This window comes from Rhinolophus ferrumequinum, chromosome 5 (assembly GCF_004115265.2).
Source record: "Rhinolophus ferrumequinum isolate MPI-CBG mRhiFer1 chromosome 5, mRhiFer1_v1.p, whole genome shotgun sequence".
Taxonomy (NCBI): Eukaryota; Metazoa; Chordata; class Mammalia; order Chiroptera; family Rhinolophidae; genus Rhinolophus; species Rhinolophus ferrumequinum.
This window is the reverse complement of record NC_046288.1, coordinates 26,639,543-26,657,875: the sequence shown is the minus strand read 5'-3', so window position 1 is coordinate 26,657,875 and position 18,333 is coordinate 26,639,543. Positions and strand designations below refer to the sequence as shown.

At 35.8% G+C, this 18,333-nt stretch overlaps 1 protein-coding gene across 1 annotated transcript in view; it reads left to right on the top strand.

Annotated features, from left to right (window-relative positions):
• The window catches only part of CENPC (centromere protein C), a 59,372-nt gene that overhangs the window by 33,877 nt on the left and 7,162 nt on the right, over positions 1-18,333 (top strand). The window contains exons 13-17 of the mRNA XM_033106571.1: positions 4,282-4,341; positions 7,681-7,785; positions 8,562-8,690; positions 13,457-13,552; positions 15,833-15,987. Of these exons, the coding sequence (XP_032962462.1) occupies positions 4,282-4,341; positions 7,681-7,785; positions 8,562-8,690; positions 13,457-13,552; positions 15,833-15,987 (545 nt within the window). The remainder of the gene's footprint in view (positions 1-4,281; positions 4,342-7,680; positions 7,786-8,561; positions 8,691-13,456; positions 13,553-15,832; positions 15,988-18,333) is intronic.

Here is an 18,333-nt window from a genome sequence, read left to right as displayed (position 1 = left end):
CAACTAGTTGAATAGTAAAAATAATCTTGAGTCATCTTTTTTCCTTTAAACTATCTAGCTATTGCTCTTTTACCTCGTGATAGCTAATGCTAATGAGTAGAAATTTGAAGGTAGTCTTATTTGTTTTTTCCTTTGTCGATAGCCTGTTTTCTTCCATCCCCATGCTTACTAGGATTCTTTAGTTCTTTTATTCTTTAATTCAGGAGTTTTGTCTGTTGCTTTTTTAAAAAAATTTTTTTTTGAAATACTTTTAAACTTGCCCAGAAATCCTATATCGTCTTCATCCATATTCCACAGTTAACATTTGTTTCATCTCCTTCCCTGTCTCCCCTACATATGTTTATACATATTAATTATCATTAGCCTCTTTTGAACTATTTGAAAATGAATTGCAGACATACTATGTGTGAGTATGTGCAGACACAATGCAAGACAAGAACTGAATCACCCTTCAAACATCCAAGTCAGGAAGTCGGCATTAATATAACACTATAGTACACCAGGTCCTTGAATAATACTGTTTCATTCAATGTTGTTTTGTTACAATGTTCATAAGAAAAAAAATCGATGCCCGACCTGGGCCACTGTCTGTGTGGAGTTTGCATGTTCTCCCCATATCTGCATGGGTTTTCTCCAGGTACTCTGGTTTCCTCCCACATCCTAAAGATGTGCATACTAGGTGACTTAGCATGTTTAAAATTTCCCAGTCTGCATGTGTGTGGGGGTGTGTGAGTGGCCCAATGCTGCAAGGACATCCTGCCCAGGGTTGGTTCTCACCTTGAGTCCTGAGTGTCCAGGATAGGCTCCAGCCATGTGCGACCCTGCACTGGCACAAATGGGTTGGAAAAGAATGATCTTACTTGTTTTCATTAATCTTTCCTAACTGTTATGTATAGCTAATATTTATCAGTGTTTAATATTGGAAGTGTTTTGGGTCTTAATTTAGATGTTTGTGGATTTGGTTTTCATGATCAGAAATATGATATAGGAACTTAATTCTTATTTATATCAATTAGCCTAGGGTAAAATTCATTTCCTTCTATGTTGTTTCACTTCAAGTCACAGTTTCCAAGACCTTATCTACCACCTTAAGTGAGGGCTTAACGATATTCCTTCACTGATATGCAGCAGGTTTCACCAGCAGTTCCATCAGTGTTCCTTTTTCTCTGTGGTTCAAGATCCAATCCAGGATCATGGATGTCATTTAGCCCTCCTGTTCCTGCAGTTTCCTTCAATAAGGAACAGTTCCTTAGGCTTTTTCTAACTTTTCTGACCTTTACATTTTTTTAGAAAGTACAAGCTTTTCATTCTTTAGGATGACCTTCAACCTAGGTCTCTAATGTTTCCTCTCGATCAGATGCTAGCCATGCACATGTGACAGAAACAGTGCAGAAGTGGTGCTGTGATCTGTGTGCATCACGTTAGGAGGCGCACAGTACTGACCCATCTCCTACTGGTGATGTTAGTCTTCATCACCGTTCAAGTTATTGCCAGGTTTCTCTGCATTAAAGGTACAGTTTTTCTCTTTCATAATCGATTGTTTGTGGAGTGATATCCCGATGCTGTTTCAGTAACACGTTCCTTTTCAAACCTCCACACCAATCTTAGCATCTGTTAAAGGCTCCCACCTGAATTATCAGCCACTAATGATGATGCCAAATTATTTCCTATTTCCCTAATTATTTTGTTAGCTTTCTATAAGAAATTGTTTTTCTTACCCCTTCTTCTTTATTCATTATTCATCTACTCATATTATGGACAACTACTGGGTTTCTATTTTATTCGATGGGTTGTAATCTTTATCACTTATTCTGATAAACTAGGCCTTATTTGGCCAGTAGATGTCCTTTCAACTGGTCCCTGTGTCCTTTCGTCATGTTTCTATCATGTTTTGAATACTCTTTCATTTTTCAGCATAAGATGTTCTAGGATCCCTGCCTCAACTCTGGAGTCAATTATTTTTCTTAAGGAACCAGTTACTTTCTAGTGGAGGATGGCATTTAGATGCTCAGATCTAAGTCCTTGGTGTGCTTATTGTTGCTGGGATATCATTTGCTCCTAGGTTTTTTTAGTGGATTAAGATACAAAATACATACTACACACACACACATATCTACACTATACATACACAAGCATCTATATCTATTTCTGTATTTTTATTTAGAAATCATGAGTCCATATCAATATGTCCAATTCCAGTCCAGTACCTTCGACTTTCCCTTTTCCATTTTTATAAAATCCTTCTCAGATAGTGAGAAACCTGGCTCCCGTTATCCTCAGTATATTTACTTATTTGCTTTGTTCCTTCTCTGACCCCACCAGCTGCCTCCAAAGCTCTCTGCTGTGGGAAAATTTTCAAGCAGAAACTAGCCTTCTACTTGTTCTAGTGGGGATTGAATGAGAAATTGGATTTTTTTGTGTGACAGATTTGTTGAGATATACTTTACATACCATGTAATTAAACTATTTATAGTATATAATTCAATGGTGTGTTACGATCACCACAATAAATTTTAGAACATTTTCATTACTTACCCCCCCCCCCCCAAAAAGAAACTTAATATTCTTTAGCAGGCACCTTCTATTCTCTCAATCCCCACCCCCCCATGCCTAGGTAGCCACTAATCTGCTTTTGATCTCTATAGATTTGGCTGTTCTGGACCGGGAAATTAGATTTTATGATCACTAAAGTTTCTTCCAAACTAGCAATTTTATAAAGTATCTAATTCAGTCATTAACAATCTCTTGCTATCTTGCTATCATGGACTCATATGAGAATATATAATGAAAGCTTAGACCTACTTTTAAGGAAATACATATTATATACAAAATTGTATGAAAAATTTTAGGTGGTTCATGGACTTTAAGTGTTCCAGTTATGCATTGCTGTATAACTAACCACCCAAAACTTAATGGCTTTTAATACAATCGTTTTTTATCTCTCATGGTTCTATGGGGTAACTTGGCTTAGCTGGGCAGTTCTCACTTGCTCTTTCACGCATTTGTATTATAGTTAGATGCAAGCTACTGGGGTTGCAGTAATTTGACAGCTTGATTGAGCTGGAAGTTCGAGTCCAAGGTGACTTCTTCACTTGCATATTTGGCACCCAGTCAGGGTGACTGGAATAGTTGGGGGCTGGCCAGGCATCTCTTTTCCTCCACATGCCCTTTCCATGTAGTTAGGATGGGTTTTCTCACAGCGTGGCAGTCTTGGGGTAGTGAATCTTCATATATGGTAGCTGTCCCCAGAATGAAGTTGTAATAGACCAAGGTGGAAACTGCATATCTTCTTAGGACTTAGCCTTTGAAGTCCCAGAACATCATTTGTGCTGCCTTCTGTTAGTCAAGAAAATCATGGCCAGTAGAAATTCAAGAAGGGAATTAGACTCCATCTCTCGATATAGAACATTTGGGCATAGGAAAGGAAAGAATTGGTGGCAGCTGTGTTTAGATGCTACTGACCACACTAAAGTTGAGAGCCCTTATCTACTTAGCACACTGCTAAATTCAGTACAGTTGTACTATTTTAGAACTTTAAAGATTATAGATTATGTTATTAGCATATTATTTGTTAATTATCACACCCTGCATTTTTATCTGCCCAATGGCTTATTTCACCTGAAGTCCACAAGCAATAGGAAACCTGTTTGTTTTTTATTTTTTATTTTAAAAATAAAAATATTTATTTTTAAACGAGTTCCAGAATTTTTTTTTTTAAATAAATTTTATTGGGGAATATTGGTGAACTGTGTTTTTCCAGGGCCCATCAGCTCCAAGTCCAGTCGCTGTTTTCAGTCTTTAGTTGCAGGGGGCGCAGCCCACCATCCCATGCGGGAATGGAACAGGCAACCTTGTTGTTGAGAGCTCACGCTCTAACCAACTGAGCCATCCGGCTGCCCTCTGGAAGGTCAGCAGCAGCTTGTTGTCTTCAATCTAGTTATGGAGGGCGCAGCTCACTCTGGCCCATGTGGGAATCAAACAGTGAACCCTGTTGTTCAGAGCTTGCGCTCTAACCAACTGAGTCATCTGGCCGCCCCTGTTTTTTATTTTTAACTACTATGTTCTTTAGATATATTCATTGTACCAGAATCTAGAGAGATGTTGTACTGTTTTTCATTATACTTCTTTATTCCTCAACAGTGAAAAGCAGAAGGAGAAATAAAATGCATTGTCAGGTCAAGTTTTTGTTTAATATACTTATACTGAGGTTGACCAAGTAATACACTTTAACTCAACATGGAATTAGTCATAGTTCAGGATATTACCTTTTGTGTTTTGCAGATGACTCACGAGTAACAAGATCTAAAATAACACGAGAGGACAAAGTACATCACAAATTAGGTAAAATTGTTTCTGTCTTTTAATGTTTTCATATTATAAAACCTCTGTTTCTAAATATAACTTAATTTTTCTCTAGCAGGGACAAATACTATTTGAATTAATTGGCACATACATTAAAACTATGTATTTATTTTTTATGAATTTCATGGTAAAACATCACAGGCCACGGAGTTTCTTTGTTATCCACTAATCAATCCTGTAGCCCTCACTCTTTCTCCCATAGTAAGTAGCATGATCCCATATAGGTTAAGCATGTAGGACGGAGAATTCTATAATTTCTAGCTTCTAGGTAGATGGTATCCATGACAACTTTTCCTCCCATTTTGATTCACTTCATTCTTAAACAAAATAATAAGTAGGTGTGGGGACAGAACCAGATAGTGCAGTTCCCAGGCTCTCGGCCTCACGTGGAAAGGTGCTGGCTCAGGTAGTAAATGGCCATCAACTGTGATTAGATGGCCATCAGCTGTGGCTAGTTGGCCGTCAGCTGTAACCAGTGAGCCATTGGCCATTAATATAACTACTGTGGCTATGCTAGCAGCAAATGGGGGTCTAGCAAGAAGATGGTGACTGAGCTAGCGAGAACAGATTTCAGTTAGCACGGCGGAGTGCGGGTTTCGGATTGCAGAGAAGTGGACGGCAGGTTGCAGACAGTGTGGCTTCTGCTTCCTGTGTCTCCAACCCAGCCACTAGCGGGAATATAGTGGTATGACTCCCCTATCTATAGCTCCGTGGGTGTTCCTTTTGGCCTCATGCATTCTCATGTGGGGAGCAGGACCAGAGACTCCGCCAGACACCCTGCATGACAGTAGGATAGGTAAGTAGTAAGCTGGGTGCTGGGGCACCCACCTAGAGGCCCATGTGAGGATTAAAACTCCATGGTTCCCAAAGAGATATTTGCAGATCAGGATTCAAAGGACCTAACACCTTGTGGGACTGGAGTGGCTTTTTATGTTTCTCCCTATACTTGGGGCTGTGGATGCTCCTGTGCTTATTGTACCTGAAGAGAACCAGTAGGAGTAAAGCTTTCTCTAATGGCTTCAACCACAAACTCACATCTCAATGTTTTGCCAGCCCTCTGAAGAAAGACTGCTGCTATACTTTGCAGTGCTTAATGTTTGTCTTTGAGTGGAATGATGAAGAGTCAGGAGTAGGCAAAGAGAAGCAAAACGTCCCTGAACAGGGCGTCCAGCAACCAGAGAGGAAAATCAAGCATTATGCATTAAGAATAGTAGTCAGCTTCTGATGAGCTATAACTTTTGTGGTAGATGGATAACAAGTGTAACAGAAGAAACATGAGCACTTTCAGAGATTGTTATAGCATTGAAGACTTTCTGGTACTAAAATGTCATAATTTTTTAGTTTAAAAAGTTAGCAAATGAACTGAGAGATAGTCACTGTTGAGAGTTCAGTTAGTAGCTGATGTTGACATGGAATTCCTGTATTCCTCAGAGCAGAAATACAGAAAATGGAAAGCATGAGGAAAAAAGATATCTAATGGAAATAACATGGAGAGAGCAGACAAAATATGCAAATAATAGGATTTCCAGAAAAAAGAAATGGATGAGAGAAAATAGTTAAAGTAAACTTCCCTGGATTAAAGATAGGCTTAAATTTGCAGTTTGATTGAGTTTACCAACTACCACTCATAATTATTGAAAAAGATATACCTCTAGACATAATGACTAAAATTCCTAAAGTTTCAGGATAGAGGGAAGTTTCCAGAGAGAATGTAAAAGTTAAATAACTACCACTGTTTATCTGTGTTAACACTGGAAGAATAAAATAATATCGATAGCCTACTTTCAGAAATGTATTACAATCCAATAATCTTACATCTCCCCAAAGTATTTTTCTTTCTGATAATCAAATTTATTTTTCAGATAATGTAAGATTCACTTTAGTATCTTCCACGTAAAATACTCATGTTACATATTCTAACCAAATATATAAAACAGAACTGAGTCCAAAGAGAGGAAGCAATGGTACTGAATGATTCTAGAAATATATTTGGTTAAATTTAGATAATGTATCTTTGTTTTCTATCGCTGTGTACTAAATTACCACACACTTAGTCGCTTAGACAACTCATGTTTATTATCCCATGCTTTCTGTGGGTAAGAACCCAGGCATAGATTGGCTGGGTCCTCTGTTCAAGGGTTTCATATGCTGTATTCAAAAGTGTTAGCCTGGGCTGTGGTCTCATCTGAGGCTCAGGGTCCTTTTCCAAGCTCATGTGATTGTTAGCACACTTTAGTTCCTTGAAACTGTAGGACTGAGGTGCCTGTTTTCTGTCAGCAATTGGCCACTATTTTCACCTTCTGGAGCCACCTGTAGTTCCTTGCTGCATGACTGTCTCCATAGACCCCGTCACAGTATGGCAGCTTGCTTCTTCAAAGTCACCAAGGAAAATTTCTCTGTGCTGCTAGATAGTGTCTAATATGTATATTATTATATACACATAAATAAATATAAATAAATACAAATAAAATAGTAGTGCAATGTTAATATTAGGCAAAGTGGAATTTAAGTGCTGAACAGGATTAAAAAGGACATGTAATGATGACATGAACACTTTATGAAGATAGAAAAATCATAAACTCTTATGCACCAAGCAACCAGCAACTAAAATGTGTAAGATAAAGCAAAGGAGATTTTCATTTAAACAATACAGTTAGAATGGGAGATTTCGATAAGCTATTTTTAGAATTGGACAGCTCTAGCAAACAAAAAATAAGAACATAGGAATTTGATTATATAGGCAATAAACTCAACTTAGTATATATAACTTTGCATTGTTGAAATAAAATGAGTACATATGTGTGTTTTACATACAAACGTATGCACACATGATTACCCCCAATATATAGATTTCCTATTATGGAGCATTTAGATGGTTTTCAATTTAATTTTTGTTTTCTGTTTCTGTTATAAACAGTATTACTATGAATGTTCTTGTACCTATAGTTTTGTCCATTTTTGTGAAAATTATTGTAAACTCATTTTCTAGTCATTTTAATTTCTGAGTCAGTATTATAAGTATTGTCAAATTGTCTTCACTTTACATTTCTATTTAGAATATATGAGAGGTCCTGTGTACCTTTAACATCATTAACATAATGTATTATCAAGTTTTTAAATATTTGCCAAGCTAGAAGCCCAGTTTTTCATTGACATTTCTTTAATTATTAACATAAATATGTCTTAAAATTTGTTCTTCTAGCGTTTTGTACAGAAACATTATTAGTGTTCCAGAAGGTAATATCAATCTTTCTGCTGCAAAGTATCATCCAGCTAAACATTTATATGTGTACATTTTTGTCGAATATTGTTTTGCAGTATTGCCCTCCAACACACCAAATGTGCGCAGGACCAAGAGAATACGATTGAAACCTTTGGAATACTGGCGAGGGGAGCGAGTAGATTATCAAGGAAGGCCATCAGGTAAAATGTATGCTTTAATGTCTAACAATGAAAAATGATCATGAGGATTGCTACGGTTTATTTATGTATATTATGTGCAAAGTGCTGTCCTACATATTTGCATGCATTTCCTCGTTTAATCATCGTCCCCCCCAAATTGTGACAAGACTCAAATCTGATAACTATAGAGATGTTGATTTCATTTTCTTTTTGGTAATAATTTGAAGTGGTGTGTGCTTTTTTAGGGTGCTACTATTTCTATATAACAAGGTTTCTAATTACATAAAATTAAGCATTAAATCAGAACATGAGAAAATTATAACTGGCAAAGATTAAGTATTCCCATTATTTTTCTCCACCCTGTTCTCTTCATATATTTCTACAGAAATGGTAGAGGGTGGGCAAGAAATTATAGTCATTGTTATCTTGAAATTATTTCCTTTCATTGATGGATAGATGGATATATCTAAGTTTAAGAACTAAACTCACATGTGGATTACTATAAATAGTTCATTGCTGGCCTCTTGTTTGTTTGTTTTAAGCCTTCAATGATGCCTGTTGATTTCAAGCAACAGAGGTCATTCAATCATATTTCATCAGTGCTTCTAGGTGTAGGATAGTAGAGACATTAGTGAAATTGGTTGGTATTTGTGTTATTTGAATTACTAGCTGTAGAATATAGTAATAATAGTGTGTTCTTTATACTTTGAAATTGTTTTATTAATTTAAAGAATTCTGTTTCAAAGTTTTCACTTCCCCAGTATGATGCTTTTATCTTTTTTGTTGTTAAATTTCAGGAGGATTTGTGATTGGTGGAATACTGTCCCCAGACTCAATACCATCTAAAAGGAAGGCAAAAGGAGAAATGAAAAAAATCAACAAAATAGTTAATAGGAAAAGGATCTGTCTTGATAACGATGAAAGAAGTATGAACTTATTCCTGAAAGTAACTTTTAGATTTTATTATAAATAACAGTGCTTTGAGAAGTAGCTCTTTGCAAATTTACCTCTGAAAACTTCAGATGTGATACATTAGGGTAAATTCACTCTTTTAAAAAAATTTTTATTAAAATTTATGGGGTGACATTGGTTAGTAACATTGTAGGTTATAAGTACACAGTTCTATAATACATCATCTATATATTGCATTATTCACTTTTTAATGTCCACTTTTTCCTGAAATTGTGAAGGTAAACTGGTTTTATTTTTTTTAATTTTTAAATTTATTTTTCAATAACTTTCAGTTGATATTCAGTATTATAATGTATTAATTTCAGGTGTACAGCATCATGGTTAGACATTTATATAACTTAAGAAGAGATCACCCCGATAAGTCTAGCACCCATCTGGCACCACACATAGTTATTACAATATTATTGACTATATTCCCTATGCTGTACTTTACATCTCCGTGACTTTTTTGTAGCTGCCAATTTGTTCTTCTTAATCCCTTCACCTTTTTCACCCAGCCCCCAACAACCTTCCCATGTGGCAACTGTCAGTTTGTTCTCTGTATCTATGAATCTGTTTCTGTTTATTTTGTTTTTTAGATTCTACATTATAAGTGAAATCATATGGTATTTATCTTTCTCTGTCTGACTTATTTCTCTTAACGTAATGCCCTCTTGATCCATCCATGCTGTCACAAACAGCAAGAGTTCTTTCTTTTTAATAGCTGAATAATAGTCCATTATATTTGTACCATATCTTTATCCATTCGTCTATCAGTGGACCTTTTGGTTGCTTCCATATCTTGGCTGTTGTAAATAATGCTGCAATGAACATAGGGATGTATATTTTTTTGAACTAGTGTTTTGGATTTCTTTGGATAAATACCCAGAAGTGGAATTGCTGGGTCCTAAGGTAGTTCTATTTATAATTTTTTAAGGAGCCTCTATACTATTTTCCAAAGTAGCTATACCAATTTGCAATCCCACTAACAGTGCACAAGGGTTCCCTTTCTCCACATCCTTGCCAACATATTTGTTGATTTTATGATGATAGCCATTCGGACAGGTGTGAGGTGATACCTCATTGTGGTTTTAATTTGCATTTCTCTGATAATTAGTGACATTAAGGATCTTTTCATATTTCTCTTGGCCATCTGTATGTCCTCTTTGGAGAAATGTATATTCAAGTCCTCTGCCCATTTTTTAATTAGATAGTTTATTGTTTGTTGTTAAGCTGTATGACTTCTTTATATATTTGGGATATTAACGTTATCAGGTGTATCATTGGCAGATGTATCTTCTCCAGTTCAGTAGATTGTCTTTTCGTTTTGTTGATGGTTTCCTTTGCTGTGCAAAAACTCTTTAGTTTGTTGTAGTTCCATTTGTTTATTTTTTCTTTTGTTTCACTTGCCCGAGTAGATGTATCCAAAAAATATCACTAAGAGCAATGTTAGAGAGTTTACTGCCTGTATTTTCTCCTAGGAGTTCTATGGTTTGGGGTCTTACATTTAAGTTTTTAATACATTTTGAGTTTATTGTTGTATGTGATGTAAGTTTATTGTTGTATGTCATCTAAGTAGTTTCATTTTTTGCATGTGTCTGTCTAGTTTTCCCAGCACCATTTATTGAAGAGACTGTCTTTTATCCATTGCATATTCTTGTCTCTTTTGTCATATATTAATTGACCATACAGGTGGTGGATTTATTTCTGGGCTCTTTATTCTGTGTCTGTTTTTATGTCAGTACCATGCTGTTTTGATTACTATAACCTTGACGAACAGTTTGATATCAAGTAGTGTGGTACCTTCAACTTTGTTCTTCTTCCTCAAGATTGCTTTTGCTATTTGGGGTCTTTTGTGGTTCCATATAAATTTTAGGATTATTTGTTCTACTTCTGTGAAAAACACCATTGGTATTTTGATAGGGATTGCATTGAATCTGTAGATTGCTTTGGGTAGTATGGATATTTTAACGGTGTTAATTCTTCTGATCTATGAGCACAGTTTATGCATCCATTTATTGGTATCTTCCTCAATTTTTTCCTTCAGTGCTTATAGTTTTCCAAGTACAAGTCTTTTACCTCCTTTGTTAAATTTATTCCTAGGTATTTTATTTTATTTTTTGATGTAATTTTTAATGGGATTGTTTTCTTAATTTTTATTTTTGATAGTTTGTTACTGGTGTATAAAGATGCAACCGATTTCTGAAGATTAATTTGGTATCCTGCCACTTGAATGAATTCAGTTATCAGTTCTAATAGTTTTTTGGTAGAACTTACAGGGTGGGTTCTCTACGTGTAGTATCATGTCATTTGCAAATAATGACAGTTTTACTTCTTCCTGTCCAATTTGGATACCTTTTATTTGTTTTTCTTGTTTGATTGCTGTGGCTAGGAATTCGAATACTAAATCCATATGGTGTAGTGTGTCATTTAGGGCTATTCGTTCCTTGTTGATTTTCTGTCTGGGTGATCTAAATGGATGATGTATCCATTTATATAAGGCCCCAACTATTACTGTATTACTGTTGATCTCTCACTTTCTGTCAATATTTGCTTTATATGTTTAAGTGCTCCTACATAGGGTGTGTAAATGTTTGCAAGGGTTATATTCTCTTGTTGGATTGATCCCTTTATCATTGTGAAATACCTTCTTTGTCTCTTGTTAGAGCTTTTGTTTTAAAGTCTGTTTTGTCTGATAAGCATTGCTATCCCAGCTTTCTTTTCATTCCCATCTGCATGAAATATGTATTTTTCCATCCCTTTACTTTCAGTCAGTGTGTCTTTCAATCTGAAGTGGGTCTCTTGTAGGCAGCATATGTATGGGTCTTGTTTTCTTATACAGTCAGCCATTCTATGTCTTTTGCTTAGAGCATTTCATTTACTTATATTAAGGTAATTAGCGATAGGTATGTAATTATTGCCATTTTATCAATTGTTTTCTGTTTGTTTTTGTAGTTCTTCTCTGTGTCTTACTCTCTTGCTCTCCTCTCTTCTATCTTGATGACTTTCTTTAGTTTTAGTGCCTTTAATCCAGTGTTTGGGCATGTTATTTGTGGAGCCAACTGGGTAATGCTTTGGTGTGGTCTGAAACTGCTACAAGGTGTGTTGGTTTTGGGGCCTCTTTTGAAACTCTCCGGTGCAGGCTTAAATCAGTTGTTGCCTGTACCCGGCTCGAGGCCACCTGCTAGGAACTACAAAGTGATCTGTGGTTGTTAGCTGCCTGTGCTGGGCTTGGAGGTGCCTGGCAGAGGGTCTGCTGCACACTGAGGCTGGCTGCCACTAGTGCTGGATTTGGGGCCACTTAGCAAGAGATACAGGACATGCTGAGGCAAGCTGTTGCTTATTTTGGGGTTTGTGAACCTTTGAGAAATTTTAGGAAAGTTCATAGCATGGGCTGAGGCCAGCTGCTTATATGGAACAGCTGCTGAAAGAAGTTCAGGTCAGGTGTGTGTGTTCAGTAGAGTAGGTTCGCGGAATCACCAGGGTGGTGAGTGGTGTCAGCCACGTTAAGGGGGATGCAAAATTGGTGCCTGCCTGCACCTGCAAGCTGTGTGGGGAGGTCTCAACAAGGGAACAATGGTACCTGCTAGTACTTCTTTCCCTGATACAGCTGCCCCTCACTTGGAAGCCAGATGGTATGTCCCTGGCCCTTTTTGTGCTGCTGTCTTTTTTCCGGAGCTTAGGGCCAGTGTTTGTGAGTGAGTGACTCTGTGGTTGGGATTTTTAAGAGGATGCGTGCGTCTCCAGCAGCCCTCAATCTTACCCAGACAGAATCCCTGCTGATTTTCATTCACAGCCAGATGTTGTGGGGACTCTTCTGGGCACTGGTGCTCCGGACTAGGGATCTCAGCGTGTGGCTGGGACCCCTTGGTCCTCAGTGGGGAACCTCTGCAGCCAAGATATCCCTCCCGATTCTGAACTGCCACCTGTGGTTATGAGACTAGCTCCTTCGCGTCTCTGTTCCTTCTACCAGTTTTCATGTGGTTTGTTTATATCCTTCATTATAGGCGTTCTGTTCAGCTAGTCTTCAGGTGGTTCTCCAGGGTGCGTTGTTCCATAATTTAGTTGTAATTTTGATGTATGGATGGCGGGTGGTGAGCACAGCAGTTCCATACTTTGCCTTCTTGACTAGAAGTCCAAACTCAGTTTATTCTTAAAAGCAAAAGTGACTAAAAGCATAGTATAAAACATCTCCACGTGAGTAAGTTGGCCTGTCAAATGAAGCTTCTCTCTTTTATGCCCAACAATGGTTAAAACACTCTTTTTGGTGAATTCTTTCTAAAGTGTAGTACATACATCTAGCTCTCTTAGAGAATATGCAAAACATTTAACTTCTTGATGATACAAGAGTTTCAGAGTTGTCATGTTATAATAGGCTTACAGAAATAAGAAATTTAGGATGTTTTGTTTCTATATTAAATTTTTGTGGTTTTGGGGTTATTGTTTATCGGAGTGGTAATTTATAAATAGGAAGAGATTTTTATGCCTCCGGTAATTTTCCTTTACAACTTGTCCATAGTTGTATTTCATATTAGATTTTTTTTAATTGAAAGTAACTTTAAGCAGTTTGTATATCAGTCATATTTTATAATTTATTGGGCTGACATTGGTTAACAAAATTATATAGGTTTCAGTTCTGTATATAAGTGTACAGTTCTGTATATAAGTGTACTGTTCTGTAATAACAACATTTATATATTGCATTGTGTGTTCCCACTCATCAGTTGTATTTCTTTTGCAGAGAATAAATTAGTGGTAAATCTGAATATACCTCTGGGAGATCCTTTGCAGCCAACGAGAGTTAAGGACCCAGAAACAAGAAAAATGGTTCTCATGGGTAAGACCAGGGATGATATTGAAAATGCTTAATTTAACAGCCAGTAAGGACAAACTGCTGGTTTGATGACTGGCTTGTCTGCTGTCTCTTTCTAGCTCTTTAAGAGCCAAAATCCTGTAGTGGGTCTAATTCCAATAAGCAGCCTATAAAAGTACTATTCTGGGAGAGCATTGATGGCAAACAACTTTCAGGCAGGGGACATATATAGCACCATGCATTTATCCTCTGGGATGTAAGTGCTGCCATCAGGAGTGTTGCCTCCTATAACAGGGTCTAGGCCTCCTTTGACCAGGAGGACACATGGTGGGTGACAAGGGTTGTTTATGGGGAATTATAGCAAGTTAGTTGGCAGACACCAGGATGCACTCTTACTAGGAGACCAGGAAGGGAACATGGGCAGGATTTAGGTAACCTTGGCTGTGAAATGCCGGTAATGGTATCTGGGACATGAAACCTTTGTGGGGATGACTAGCAAGGGCATCAATCAGCCAAACAAATACAATGCTTAACCTTAGGGCCAGCAAAAGGTGCCAGAAGCCTCCTGCTATATTTAACATGCATCTAGTTGACCACGGGAGGTCCCAAGGGATTTGCTATAGTGTGGTGTAAGTAGGGGAAAATCAGGTATTTACCAACCAGGCAATGTTTATATATAGGAAATGTTTAAATGTCTTAACAACTGTTATGACTATGCCTGTGAGTATCAAGGACTATTTATCCTAAGAGGACAAGTCGGTTAAACTACAGAGACAGTAATAGTATTCACACTTAAAATTTTGGCTGTGAAATAGGTTCCATTTGACTTAACAAAAGTTATTTCTATATTCAGATCGTTTATTTGGTAGCAGAGGTAGAAGTACAGAAAATTTTGTTTAATGTAGTGTCTTAATTCAAAAGATTGCTATACTGTACCAGGTTTGACAAATTGTGTTGTTAAGGGTTCGTCACTTTTTGTTTGTTTCTTGAGTCTGTGTATTTTCTGTATCTTGTAAACTGTGGGATTACTAACATCCCCAAATATTCAAGGAAACATTCAGGAGCTGATGATAGAAGAATGTATTAATTACAGAACTGGAAACGTTTGTAAGTAAAAGGGAAATTTAAAAGGGAGGTAGTAATTTGTGCGCATCAGTTAGAACTCTGCTTACTTAGAGCCTTTACCTAAATAAATAAATAAAAAAATAAATAAATAAATTGTTATTTAATAATCAGTTAAGCACAAGCAAAGGAACCTATGATGATGATAAATTTATATTGTGGACTATATTAAACTTTTTAAAGATACAGAATTCTTTCTTATCTCTTAGCTACTTTTGTTTTTCATTTGAGCTATAGTGGAAATAATAATATTGACATTATATGAGGTGTGATAAAAAAATACGGTGAATGCTGCTGCCAAGTGCCATCCAGGTGATCTTAATTGTGTTTTTTGACCTTGATGGAATTGTGTGAGCTGAGTTTATACCCAGGAACACTACGGTGAACTTATTAGAGCTTTTGAGAAACGTGCATAGAAAATGGCCTGAGAAATAGGCAGACGGTTTCATCCTCCATCGTGACAATGTTCCGTGTCACAAATCACATCTGGTACAGCAATTTCTGTCAAATAAAAATATTACGGTGTGTCCTCATCCACCTTGTTCACCGCATCTGGCACCGTGTCACTTCTGGCTTTACCTCAAAGTCAAAATGACCATGAAAGGAAAACGTTTTGAATCAATTCAAGACATCGAGGCAGCCACAACAGCACAACTTAAGACACCCATGAAACAGGACTCCCAGAACTGCTTCAGAAAGTGGCAAGAACGATGGGATAAGTGTGTCTGAAGCAAGGGGGAGTATTTTGAGGGGGATTAATGGCAATGTGTCTTTTACTGTAATAATTTTTTTTTTAATTTAAACATTCACTGTATTTTTTAATCACACTGTAGTATATTAATAGCTAAGACTTACCTAACGCTTACTTTGTGTCAGTGTTTTAAATACTTTACATAAATTAACTCATTTGATATTTACAACTCTAACATAGATGAACTATTATTTTCCCATTTTATAAGAAAGTAGTTGGAGGCACAGGGAGAGAGGGTAAGTAACTTGGCTAAAGTTATACAGCTTATAAGACAAAGACAGGATTTGATTTCTGGTATTTGAGCTCCAGAGTCAACAATCTAAGGCAGGTTTATATCTAGAAATAACTATTATAATTATAAGTGTATATGTTACATGATAGAGCAATGTCATTGCTATTGCTTTATATTTATATTAATATTTTCCTCTTAGATCTTTTAAGGCCACGAGATACATATCAATTTTCGATTGAGCATGGTGAGTTGAAAGTATATAAAACATTGGATACACCCCTTTTTTCTACTGGGAAATTGGTATTAGGGCCACATCAAGAAAAGGGAAAGCAGCATGTTGGCCTAGATACATTGGTGAGTATATTTCTCCATATATTTATGTTTTGCTGTTGGTACAGTTGTCATTTATTGGGCATGATGAGGCATTAAAAATGCTTTTTCCTCAGAAATGATATCTTATTACCATAGTGCACAGACAATTTTTTTATTTGTTAAATCTGTTTAGAGTCAGTCAACTAATGGTTATTTAAAAGTTCTTTTTCTGTGTATAGCAGTGTAGCCTTGAGATTTAGAAGTTTAAGGAATGGTCTTTATGTAAAAGAATCTTAGAATATAGGTTTGCACAGAAACCATTAGAATTTTAGAACTAGAGGAGATTATTGAGATGAAGTCTAAATCTCATTTCTTCCACCATGCAGTTTAGCAATAAAGAGGTTAAAAGACTTCTTCAAAAATCATGTAATTAGTTAGCAGCAGACTGAGGACTGGGAGCTAGTTGCTTTAATAAGTACTAAATAATATATTCACTGTAAACAGCGGTATTATTAGCTGAAGTTATAATGAAATGCAAGGTGAGTCAGTCGCTGTCTGTCTGTCTCTCTCACTGGAGACACACATCCCTTGCAATATTGGTTTGATGTATATGTTATATTTCTACGTTTTGAATTTGAACATTATAGAATATGAAAATCATCAAATTTCACGAATATTTAATGTTATAACAGCATTTAAAAAATATTACATCTAAGGCATTGTTCAGTAAGTAACATTTCAACAGCCTATGAAATCATGAGTTATTGGAAGTATCATTCAAAACAATTCTTTTTATTGACAAAATTAAAGTAAGCTGAAAAAGAAAATGAAAGTATCAAAACCTTTGAATTTATATTAACAATAAAGGGCAAATTGAGTCAAGGAAAAGAAAAGGTACACATGAGAGTCGAATAAATTACTACATTAGTATAACTAGAATCTAAATTTAAAGTATTTTAAAATATTCTTTAATCCAATCTTAAAATGTTATAGATCTCCAGGTATTATTAAAAGAGCAAAAATAGTACATGTAACTAAAGTAATAGATGATTCCTGTGTAGTCACTAAGGAACAATTAATAGTGAAGATAAGCATTATGAAATGTCATTGAACTAATAGCAGTTACCCGTTAAACTGTATTGCCTTTATTATACAAAAAGAAATTTTTAATAAATACTTTAAAGTATTTAACATGGCTAACATTCAAAGGAATCTACATTAAAACCAAAGGCTACTTTATAATTACTGAATTAGTAGAAATTATTAGAAAAATACTTGTGCCCTTTGACCTATGAATCTCACTTCAGAAATTTTTCATAGGAAAATAAAAGTTAGGGAAGTTAACATGTAGATATTGTTACATTGGCAGTAATTGCAAAAATTAGAAACCAGTGAAATGTGCTGCAGGAAGAAAATGGTTATGTTTATATTTTGATTTAGTAATGAGATATACCATTATATGATAGTTATTTAGCCCTTTCCAGGGACTATACTAAGCATCTTTATATTAGTTTAAGCACATATTATTTTGAAGAATAGCCATATAAGAAGACCTTTAGTATAAACATTTAAGCAAACTTTGCAAGATTAAAAAAAAATTATTTTTTTCATTAGAGTTTAAAAATGAAAATGACAAACTTGAAGGGATTATAGAAAAATAACATGTTACTAGGTGATTATGGTTGATTTTTATTCTAACTATCGCCTTTAAATTTTTATAGTGAAAATCAGTAAAAAAAAAATTTTAACATGAAACACACTTTTAGATATATGCTTTTGAGAAATGAAAAGGACAAGGTAGAGAAACAGCTTAAGTCATTAACTGTTTCCTGCAAACTCAGTGCTAGAGAATCTGCATAAGAGAGAGAGAAGCTTAGTAGATTTGTTAAAATCAATCTGCAGAAGAATTAACAAATTAACTATGGGAGCTCTCCCAGAAGAAAAGGAGAGGTTAAGAAATAAAAAATCTAAAAGTTAAGTGATATGAAGAACAGGAAAAAACCAGGAGAAGAGAGAAGAAACCAAATAAGCAAAGAGTAGAAATATTTGAAAATTAGACAATAAATGTTTCAGAACTAAAAACAAAAATAGTGACAGCAACACACTGAAAGGAGCCAGAGTTTCTTAGAGAAATGTCTCATTCCAGGCCTGGGGCTGAGCTTGGAATATTTTTATCATTCTTGATAGCAAACTATCAGAGACCATTAGGATTGGGTCATAAGGTCTCAGGATCCAATTTGAAGATGCTCTCACTGGACAAAAATATGAAAACTTGAGTATCAATAAGAATAACTTTAGTGGGTTGATACACATCAATTGACATACAATCTAAATCCTTGAATTTGTAAGACTACTACAAAAAGAAAAACTAATTCATCACTGTTGGAG